Source organism: Hydra vulgaris, chromosome 08 (assembly GCF_038396675.1).
Source record: "Hydra vulgaris chromosome 08, alternate assembly HydraT2T_AEP".
Classification (NCBI taxonomy): Eukaryota; Metazoa; Cnidaria; class Hydrozoa; order Anthoathecata; family Hydridae; genus Hydra; species Hydra vulgaris.
In genome coordinates, this window is record NC_088927.1 from 65,962,097 (window position 1) to 65,974,435 (window position 12,339).

The 12,339-nt window shown below is 28.7% G+C and overlaps 1 protein-coding gene across 2 annotated transcripts in view; it reads left to right on the forward strand.

The window, feature by feature from the left end:
- Window positions 1–12,339, forward strand: part of LOC136084073 (uncharacterized) — a 185,511-nt gene that overhangs the window by 127,984 nt on the left and 45,188 nt on the right. For both annotated transcript variants that reach the window (XM_065804189.1, XM_065804190.1), the window contains exon 20: window positions 6,726–6,944. In XM_065804189.1, the coding sequence (XP_065660261.1) occupies window positions 6,726–6,944 (219 nt within the window). The remainder of the gene's footprint in view (window positions 1–6,725; window positions 6,945–12,339) is intronic.

The following is a 12,339-nucleotide window of genomic DNA, read 5'->3' on the forward strand; positions in this document are numbered from 1 at the left end:
GTTTTTGTTGTTAAAAAAGTTTTTGTTACTTTAGTCAAATAAAACGTCTATGTCTTTTGAGTTAGTAAATTAAACTTTTTTATTTGTTTATTAAAATTTTTGATTTGTAAATTTTAAAAAAATTGTAAAAATTTATATAAATGTATTTTTTTATGTTTTACGCAAATAATTTATAACATTTATAAACACAAATGATTTAGTAATAAAATGCTTACACTAAAATGTTTTAGTAGCAAATTTAGTTTACTGACAGTATTTTTAATAACCTTAGTAAAAAACTTTTTAATCATTTTTTTAAAAGTAATTTCGAAATGACATTTACTTTCACAAAAGACATTTTTTGAATGGTTACTATGGTAAAATCTTTGTTACTTTCTTAACTAAAGATAACAGCATTCGTTGGTTTAAAAGTTTTTTATTGTAAATAAAAAATCTAAAATATAAAACACGAATAAAAAAACTATGTAACAAGCGAATTGAAAATACTAAAGAACAACTTTCATCAATTAAAAAATAAAGTTTTTATTTTATTTTTGAATAACTTGCTACACTTTTTGAATGACTTTGAATTGAATGACTTAATACGCTTTTTCTTTTGAAGAAAAAGTAATTGTTTTCGATCAACTAAATTATTTTTTTTGTTATTTGTACTAAGTAATTCTACGTTTCTTGCGTAACTCTTAAAATCTAAGTCCGTTAATAACAGGATTAAAGGTTGTTGTTTTTTTTAACAATTTTTTGAATTTTTGGCAAATTTAAAAAAATTGGGAATTCCGCGTTATATGCGTGCTATCAGGCTGGTTAACACTCTTATATATATATATATATTTTTAATTTTTTTACAAAACAATGTTAAAAAATTAAAAAACTGACTAGTAAAAAATATAAATGGGAAAAAAAATGGGACAAAATTTTAAGACAGTTTCAAAAATATTTCAAAAAGCAATAAAAAAATAATTTAGAAACGTGTTGTTCCTCCATTTGTTTTCAAGCACTCTTGTACTCGTTCTGGCATTGAATTCATTAAAGTTTTGATTACTTCATCAGGCACATTTTTCAAATGATGAGAGATAGAAGATTCCAAATCTTCCAAATTGTAAAGTTGTTCTTTACCAAGCTTGTGATCAAGCCACGACCATAAATTCTCTATTGGAATCAAGTCTGGACTATTGGCAGGCCATGGAAGCACTTGAATTTTATTAGAATTGAACCAATCGCTAACAACATGCCCTTTATGACACGGCGCATTATCTTGCTGGAATATAAATCCATCTTGCAACTGCCATAAATCAATGCTAGGAATGAGCAAGTTTTCCGAAATTTCGATGTACCTTTCTTTGTTGAGTCTACCATCGAATAAATGAAAAACGCCAACTCCACAGGCACTCAAACAGGCCCAAATGCCTATTGAACCACTGCCTTGTTTTGTTTGTTTCAAAATGCATGATTCATCGAACCGTTCGCTTGGAAGTCTATGCAACATTACACGACCTTTTCTGTTGTCTACCTCAACATTCATTTCATCACTAAAGACCAAACAGCTTCACTGATCTGTTGACCAATTTTTATGTAGTTTGCACCACTCTTTCCTGGCAAATTTCTGTTTTTTATTTAAGTGTGGTTTTTTTGCAGCAGCACGCTATAAATAATTTAAATTGTGGAGGACCCTTTGCACAGTTCTAGGGCTTGCTTTCAGACCATTTGAGAGTGTCCATTTCGCAGACAAGTCTGTAGATGATGCTTGTCTGCTTTCTTTCATTAATCTCACTAACGAGTGAACATCACGGTCATTTGAAATTTTATTGCGTCCAGTCCTATGACGATCATTAATTGACCGGGTCTCTTTTTATCGTTGAATTATGTTAATAATGCAAGAGTGAGACGTTCTGAGCTTTTCTGCTATTTGTCTGATGCTATAGCCTTCTTCTTTTAATACAAGAGCCGTGTATCTGTCTTTTTCTTCGATCTTTGCACGCATTTTTGGAATATTTTTATATCCTTATTGCAATTCAAAAAATAAATGTTTATTTGATATCGAAACTTAGGTTTCGACATTTTTTTTTATAGCCAATGTAATAAGCAATTAAGACAGTTAAAAAAAATAATGGATTATTATTTTTAATAAGTGCAAATTAAAGATTTGAAAGTGGTCATTAAATTTTGTCTAATTTATTTAAAGAAAATTTATAAGTACTCATCAGTTTTTTAATAAGTTAAACGCTATTTAATTAGAATTAGATTAAAAAAATTATACCACATTAATCCGTATGTTTTAATTAACAAGATATTAAAAAAAATTTAATATGTCAATTAGAATCTTCTTAATTTTAATTTAAAGATTAAGAAACCAACTAAAAAATGAGTGGTCTTTAATTTTTTGCCACCGCTGTATATACATATATATGTGTGTGTGTGTATATATATATGTCTGTGTGTATATATATATATATATATATATACACTACCGTGCAAAAGTCTCCGCTCATTTGTAATATTTCAATAAAGTAACAAAAGTTTGCAAGAAAATTGCGTTTATTTTTAATTGTTTATTCAACAATGAATTAGACAGTAAATACAATACATTTTAGGATGATTTTAAATATATAAAATCAATAAAATGTTAATATACAAAGTTGTAAATGTTAAATTTTATTTTCATCAATATGAGACCCCTTGGAGCGTGTAACAGCAGCACATAATCTTGGCATTCGGGCTAATAATTTATTCATGGTTTCCGCTGTTATCTCATTCCAAGCTTTTTGCAAACGTTCCCATAGCATTTGCTGATTAATAAAAGATGTTTCACCTGCTTCTCTGATCTTCCAATCCAGTTCATCCCACAACTTTTCGATGGGTGATAGATCTGGTGATTGAGGAGGCCAAGTCATAATTTTGCAAACTTTTCCCCTTTCTTTTAGTTTCAAATAATTTTTGCATAATCCAGATGCATGTTTTGGATCGTTGTCCTGCTGCATGATGAATCCTTTCCCAATTATACGAATACCAGATGGAATCGCGTGCTTAACCAAATTATTATGGTACATGTGTTTATCCATGGTAGATGTGATTTTAACTAAATCTCCAGTTAACCCATTGCCAAAACATCCCCAAAGCATAATATTACCACCTCCATGTTTTACAGTACTTTGTATACATTGAGGAAGCACTCTTTCATTAGGTAAACGCCTAACATGCACGCGACGTCGGGTACCAAAAAGTTCGAACCTACTCTCGTCTGTCCATAGAACTTTCTTCCAATCTTCTAATCCCCAATTTTTATGCATTTTTGCCCATTCCAATCTTTTCTTCTTATTTACTGCCCTCAACAAAGGTTTACGTGCAGCAACGCGTCCAATTAAGTTGACTGATCTTAGTCTTCTTTTTACAGTATCAGTTGATACTGACTTTACCCTTGTTTTGTTGAGTTCTGCTGTTAAAATTGTGGCTGGAATTTTTCTATTTCTTTTGCTGGACACAACAATAAACATATCTTCTTGCCGTGATGTAACTCTTGGTCTTCCAGAACGTGATCTGTCACTGTTGGAGCCAATATCATGCAATCGTTGTAGAGCATATCTCACACCTGATTCGGATATTTTTAACCTGGAAGCAATTTTTCTATATGAATAACCTTCTTCACGTAAAATACATATTTTGCCACGAAGTTCTTCACAATATTCTTTCTTTACTTTCACCATTTCTCAAATTCTTTATTAAATTCAAGACATTAAATGCGCACACTAATGCCATTTTCAAGTATAAATATAAACATAAGTCTATTAAAAGCAACCAATTAAAATTACTGAAAACATCCTTACCATGCCGGAAAGTATCATGCTACTGTCAAACCTAAGCTTACAAAAAATATTTTGGTTAAAACTTTTGTGCAGTTTTAAATTTATTAAAGAATACTGAAGAACTTTATATGTATTTTACGTGAAAAAGCTTATTCATATAGAAAAATTTCTGCCATGTTTTTAGCAGCAGAACTCAACAAAACAAAGGTAAACAAAATTATTTGAAACAAAAAGAAAAGGAAAAAGTATGCAAAATTATGATTTGGCCTCATCAACTTTTTATATTAACATTTTATTCTTTTTATATATTTAAAATCATCCTAAAATGTATTGCATTTACTGTTCCTTGCAAATATTACACATGAGCGGAGACTTTTGCACGGTAGTGTATATATATATATATATATATATATATATATATATATGTATATATATATATATATATATATATTTATATATATATATATATATATATATATATATATATATACACACATATATATATATATATATATATATATATATATATATATATATATATATATATTAACACATATATACATATATAAACTGTTTGCAAAGAACTTTTCTTATAATTCCAGTCTTGACAAGTATATTAAACAGGTTGACCTATTGCTAGACATTCAATTCACTCCAGTTTCTGTTGCTGAAGTCATATTTCAATTAAACTCTTCTACGGTTTGTGGTCCTGACAACATTCCTGTCTTATTCTTACGGAAGTGTTCTCCAGAACTCTCTTCGATTCTCTCTAAACTATGTTAACACTCAAATAAAATCTCAACTTTCTTACAATGATGAATAGCAACCCTCTAACTGAGTCCTTTTTATGTCTTCTAGGATTATTGTTTACTAATGACTTCTCATGTAAACCATATATACAGCTGATTGCTAAATTAGCATATGTTAAGAATCTTCTATAAATTTTTTTAAAATTATTTATATATACATAAATATTTCTAAAAGCAATTTTTTAAAAACAAATTTCTGCGCAAATATTGTTTAGTTATTATTATCACAGGTGCTTAAGTTTATGAAATTGTTTGTTTTGAGATATTGTTTTGTGGTTTTAATATTTTAGTTTAGACTCTTTTACAAGAAATTTGTGCTTTTTGTTAAACATCTCAGTGTCAAAAATGATTGTGCTGACAGAAACATTGGACTTATACAAAAGTTTGCAAACTCTTCACACTCTGAAGATCAGAGACAAAACATTTTACTAGTTGTTTGAGAAAATTGAAAACAGATTTCAAATAATGTTTATCAGAAAGTTCTTGTTAATTGAAAGAAATAATGTTATTTGAAATGCAAATATGTTAAACTCTTTTTGTTAATTATCTCAGATAGAAGTTAATAATACTAATAATATAAAATTATACAGTTCGTAGAAGTTGAAAGTTTTTATATGTTAAAAACTATAAAAGTTTGTATATGTTATTTATATGTTAAGAACTTTTTATTGTGCTTATCATTGAGCTATAATTTTTAGTTATCCAGAGTTCACTTTCTTATGACTTATTCTTTTACTGTATCTGTCCCACCATGCTCTAAAAACATTTATTCGTCTAGTTTTTCCCCTACACTTTAACCCTTTGGAATAAAGCGTGACTGATGTTGTTTCAGTTTTCAAAAAGTCCGGTGAACATTCTGACCCATCCAATTATTTTTCAATCAGTCTTCGTTTTATTAATAGGAAGGTCTTTGAGTCTTATTTTGAGTCAAATAACTTACTTTCAGACAATCAATATGGTTTTCAATCCTCTTATTCTACAACTGACGTGTTAACTGCTGTGACTGAAAGATTTCGTCATGCAGTAGATGGAGGCGGTTATGCCTATTGCTCTTGATGTATCTAAAGCTTTTGACCAAGTTTGGTATGCTAGTATTCTCCATAAACTTGCTTTATATGGTGTATCTGGAAAAGTATTTGTGGTTATTAAATTGTTTCTTTCTAACTGCTTTATTAAAGTCATTCTTGCAATACTGTTGACATTCCTATATTCATGAACGACAGCCCTCTCACTCTTCTTTATGCCTTCTTGGATTATCATTTTCTACTGACCTTTCATGGAAACCATATATACAATCAATTGCTAAATTAGCTTTTAGCTGAGGTCGTTTCTCATTGTCATGCTCGCCATTTATTTACTTCTGAATAAATTACTTACCTCTACAAATCTCTTATTCATCCCTGTATGGAATACTGTTGTCATATTTGGACTGGTTCTTCTAATGATGCTCTTTTTTTTTTAGACAAGGTCCAAAAATACTTTTTAAACATAGTTGGGCCTGCTTTCTTTGCCAACCTTGAGCCTTTCTTCTATAGTATTAAAGTTGCATTTCTTTTTCTTTTCTAGAAATACTTTCATGGTTCTTATCAAAGGAGCTATTATCTCTAGTTCCATCAACCAAAACTCATTCTCGCTTGACTCGCCATTAAGCAAAGTTACATCTTTTTACTGTATCTGTCCTGCATGCTTTAAAAACTTTTATTTGTCTAGTTTTTTCCCCCACATGTTAACTCTTTGGAACTCTTTCCCATGTAGTTTTCCTGACTCATACAACCTATAACTTTACAAGTCTTCTGTCAACCGTCATTCTTTGTTTTCTAGTATCTCCAAATTTAATAGTGGTTGCTTGCTACCTTGTTGGTAATTAATCAGAATTAAAAAAAAGAAATGTTTATTTTGTTTTAAATTCTCTGGATTCTTAAGTAACCACACAAATAAAGAGTTTTGTTTTACTATAACATTATATTATTATAGTTTATAATATTATAACTTATATATACTATTTATTTTTTTAAATTTTGGTTTGGTTTTTATTACTTTTCTTGCTCTCTATTAAGTTAAAAAAAATTTGCATTTTTAAGATTAAAATATCTATATTTATATCTATATTTTAATTTAGCTTGATATTAATGGCACAAGTTTTTTAGTTACAAAATGTAAATGCACTCATTTGACTTCGTTTGGTGGACTTTTTGTTGCTCCAAATCCTATACGAAAGCCTACTTTAGGTATGCTTAAAAATGGATATGTTCTTACTGTAACAGTTGCAATAGCTATTGTCATGTGGATAGTTGGTTTGATTTTTTGTAGAAGAATGGATAAAAAAGATTTTTCAAAGGTTTAATTTTTTTTTAATTTTGTTGTTAGTTGATATATAATAAACTTAAGAAGTAAATAATATTCTCTTAACAATATTTTTTTTCTTTCATAATTCTGCATAGCTTGTTGATAGGGATGGTGTGCTCTATCTATGAATGAGTCAAGTTCTCTTTAAACTTAAACATGTTGAAAGTAACCAAAAATGTTGAACATTGAAATCCGAGCCCGCCACCTAACTGTTTCAATATATCTTTCACAAATATTTGTGGTCTTTAACGTAATTTTCCGTCAGTTGAATCTTACCTCATGAAAAATTCACCAGACTTGCTTGCTCTTTATAAGACTAATTTAAGTTCAGCATTTCCTTCTTGAATTCTAAGTATTGATGGAGACGGGTTAAGTTGTTTTTTTAAACCTTTTAAAAAAAAGAGAATCATTAGAAGAACCAGCTTAAATATGATAACAGTATCCTTCAATTTGCAAAGATTTCAATAGTCACATGCTTGGCCTAGGGGTATACTTATGCATCAAATTCACCAATAAGTCAAAAAATCAAGTTTGAATCTTTTGACCATTCTTTTATGTGTTTCCTCTTTATTTTTATCTTCCTCTTTGTTCTTTATTGTTTTCCTTTTTCTCAAGACTGCACTCTTTTAGATGTAATTTCTGATCTAGTTGACCATGCCCTATTTCTTTACCGCCAATATAGTTGTTATTGGTGACTATAATGCTCATTACACTGAATGGCTTGGTTTTAACGCCAATGTCCCTGCTTGCACAAAACCCATAATATCTGTATTTCTCAATCCCTTACTCAGATAGCTTCATTTATTTTTGTGACTTGTTTTCCAGACTCATTCTCTTCATTACTTACCTTCACTTCTTGATTTGTGCTTTGTTTCTGACTCTAGCTTGTGTTCAATTTCTCCTTGCTCTTCTTTATGTGGTTCGGACCATGCAATGATCTCTATAAATCTTTCATCTCATACTTCTTTTTTAGACTCACCCTATCATTGCACTACTTACTAATACCCTAAAGCTGACTGGGATTCTTTTCTTGATTTTCATTGTGATGGTCCTTGGACTGATATATTTTCTCTCTAATGCTGATAAATGCGCCTCCTACATAATCTCCTAGATCAAGGCAGTTGTGGAAGATTGTATTCCTTCTCATTGGTTCCAAGTCAAGCTCCATAGTTTTCACCTTCTTGTGAAGCAGCTAAATCTAATCACAATCATTTTTTTATTATTTTTTAAGATAACAACAGTTTTATGATCTAATGTCTATTATATTATTGCAAGAAATCAATGAAAAAATGGTATCTGATAATAAGCTCCATTATTTGCAGTTTACTAAATCTCATATCTTATTTCAGAAGTTAAGCACTAGAGACTTAAGGAAAATTTTTAACTGTGATATTAAGAAAAGTTAGTCTAACATCTAATTCATGGTACTGGTCTTATTACCTCTCCCAATAATAAAGCTGAACTATTTACAAAGAACTTTTCTTCTAATTCTACTCTTGAATCTTATGGCCATATTCTTCCTGTCATTCCAATTTAAAAGTTTAACTCATTGTTAGTCATTTAAATCACTCTTGCTTCCATCGCAAAAGTTACATGTCAATTAAACCCTTCTTCGGCTTGTGGTCCAGCCAACATTCCTGTCATAGTCTTACAAAAGTGTTCTCTAGATTTCTCTTCAATTCTACCTAAACTATTTAATAAGTGCTTGATTGAATCTTATTTTCCTGCCTTAAAAATGGCATCTCTAATTTTTAACAACTCTAAAAGAATATTCTAACCCTTCTAACCATACTTAATCTTCTAACCAACCTTCTAACCAGTTTTCTCTCTATTAATAGCAATGTCTTTGAGTCTTTGATCAACAAATTTCTAATTAAATCCCATTTTGAGTCAAATAACTTACTGTTAGACAACCAATACGGTTTTTGATCTTCTTGTTCTGACTTGCTAACTGCTGTGATTGACAGACAATCATGCATTAGATAGAGGCGGTCAGGCTAGGGCTATTGCTCTTGACATGTCTAAAGCTTTTAACAAAGTTTAGCATGCTAGTGTTGTCTATAAGCTTGCTTTATTTAATGTATCTGAAAGTTATTGAGATATTCAAACTTTTTTTTTCTAACCACTTCAATAAAGTCATCCTCGAAGGCCAACAATCTCCTTCATTTCCAATAACTTTTGGGGTACCTCAAGGTTCTATCCTTGGTCCTGTTTTGTTTCATATCTACATTTATGATCTTCCTGACAATCTTTATCTAAAGTGGCTCTATTTGTTGTTGACTTTATTCATGAAGGCCATTACAATCTAGGAGGCTACTTTAGTTGTGGTTACAACTGCCTCTCAACTCTATAACTCTGAAACACGAACTTTGACAAACAAGACTGCTGCATAGAAAAACAAGATGAGTGCGAAATTCAAAACTAAATAATTAGTAAAAAAATTAAAATTTTTTCAAGGTGCACTCCACTTTTTTTAAATTTACATCAATAATTTAAACACATCGTTTAAATTTTGTAAGGTACATAATTTTGCTAATGATACCAATATTCTTCATCTAAATAAGTCTTTGCCTAAAAATCTATTGAGTAGTTTATTACAATTGAGTTCAAAAAATGAATAAATATTTTAAAACTGAAGTAATAACTGTTTTTGAAACTAAAAAAAAATCTTTATGAAAATTTATAATAAATTAAATATTTTTTTAATTAAAATTTATCAAAAATTAAAACAAAAGTGTTAATTTAAATCCAATTAAATCATGTAAATTTTAGCAATTATAAAAAATTGTTAATTTACAAAGAGAGAAAAAAATGGGTGAAATTTTTTTTTTTTTTAATTCAAATTCACTCCCAACAAGGCTGCTAGCAACCACTATTAAGTTGGGAGTTACAAGAAAAAAAAATAAGGTTAAATTACAAGAAATGGTTGACAGAAGACTTGAAAAGTTGTAAGTTGTATGAGTTTGGAAAACATAAGGAGATGGGAAAGAGTTTCAAAAGTTTATAAATAATAATATGTTATAGTAAAATAAAACTATTTATTTGTGTGGTTACTCAAGAATCCAGAGAATTTAATATAAAACAACAATTTTTTAAAATTATTATTCTGATTCACTCCCAACAGGGCAGCAAGCAACCAATGCAAGCAATGTTGGGAGATACTAGAAAGCAAAGAATAGAGTTATAGAGCAATGAATCGGTTAACAGAAGACTTGAAAAGTTGTAGGTTTTATGAGTCAGGAAATCATCAAGATGGGAAAGAGTTGAAGCGAGTAAAAAAAACAAAACAAATAAAAGTTTTTAGAGCACTAGGTACTAGGTATGCAGTACTGATACAGTAATTTGATGTAACTTTGCTGAATAATTAGTTAAGCAAGAATGAGTTTTGGTTGATGGAACTAGAGATGATGCTCCTTTGAGTAGCAACCATAATAGTATTTGTAGAAAAGAAAAAGAAAAAGCTTTAATACTATGGGAGAGAGGCTCAAGCTTAGTAGAGAAAACAGGCCCAACTATGTTTAAGTTGTTTTTTTAAACCTTTTAAAAAAAAGAGAATCATTAGAAGAACCAGCTTAAATATGATAACAGTATTCCATACAAGGATGAATATGAGATTTGTAGAGATAGAGAATGGAATCAGAAGATTCCATTCAAGGTTGTTATAAGAAAATTTTATTGCTTGTAAGTATCCAATCATTGCGTGCATCTCACTCTGTCAAAATACTAATGCAAGTATTCATGGACAATAAAAACATTGTTGAATTATAGAGTGCCACCTGATAAGGAACACTTTTTTTTGATAACGGTTGCTCAAGTTATTAATATAAATTAGGTTTTTGTTTTTTCTTGTAATTTTTCATGATCTCAAGTAAATGAATGACAACTAGGGTAATAAAAATAAATAAGTTTCAATTAGGGAAATAGAAATAAATAAGTGAAAAATATAATAAAAATATATAAAATTTTGGATAATATTTTCAATTATAAAAACTTAAATGTTTAATGTTTCCATTTTTTTTTAGTTTTTAGTTTTTTTGTTGAATCAAAGTTAACAATTATTTAGTTTATACATTTTTATACATTTTGTTAAACCAAAACGTAATATAGTTTTTAACTGAATTGCCGTTAAAGAATATGTTACTGAATTACAGTCATAGAATATGTTACTGAATTACAGTTATAGAATATGTTACTGAATTAGAGTTACAGAATATGTTACTGAATTACAGTTATAGAATATATTGCGTTTTAGGATGATTTCTAAATTGAATTACTCATTACAGATGTCTGACTGCAAATGATTGTTTTTGATGATTATGTTTTTCTTTTAATATTTTGACAAGAAAAACCTTTATTTCAATTAAAGATAAAAACCTCTTAGATGGATGAAACTAAGCAGATTTAATAAAATATATTTATTAAAGTATACATGTTTTATTTAAACAATGAAAACAACTTTAATAGATTTTTTCTAAAAAAAAAAAGGTTGTTGCAATAATAAAAATTGCAAAAAAAATTGAAGCTAAATTAAGTGCTTAGATTAAATGGTTTCTCTATTTAGGTTCTTTAGTGTTCCAACGTGAATGAAAATCAGGAGTTTATTAAGTACTAGAGATTAATTAGATGACTTATTTTAAAGATATTTTAAAACTCTATGAATAAACTCTGATTCCGATAAACTAACTGATCTAGTCAATTGGAAAGGTTAGATCAGTAAATAAACCCCTATTAAAAAAAATTTTAAAATCCATGAAGTTTGAGAAAAACAAGCCTATGATTGTTCTTGAGTGGCCATAACCTAAGTTTGCTGTTAAAAGTTTAATTATTATAACCAAAGATGTATTGTAAGATTTATTGGAGGGAACTTTTTTTATTGTCAGTGTTATTAACAAGCAGATTAAGAAATTGAAAAAACTAATTTCTTTTTTTATTGTTAGTGTTATTGTTAACAATTAAGAAACAAGTATCGGTCTTTCAGCATCAAATCCATAGAAGGTGTATTACTTGATAACAAAACTTTAGCTTAGATTATCATTATTGAAAGAAAATACATTTTCCTTGGATCAAACAAACACACAAGCTGTAAAAACTTTTTAAAAACTGTATATACCTTTATCAAAAAGAAATACTGCAAATAAAGTCTCTTTGTTTTGTTTTTTTCTTTTGTTATGTTATTTACTGCATACTAATAGAACAAATCTAGTAACTATGTAGTGTCTATACTTTTATATATGAAGTATTTTTTTTTTGATATATTATTTACTGCAAACTAATAAAACAACAGTTAGTAACTATGTATATATAACTAGTAGGTATAATGTATACCTATATATATATATATATATATATAATTATATATAGTATTTAATACTATTATATATACTATT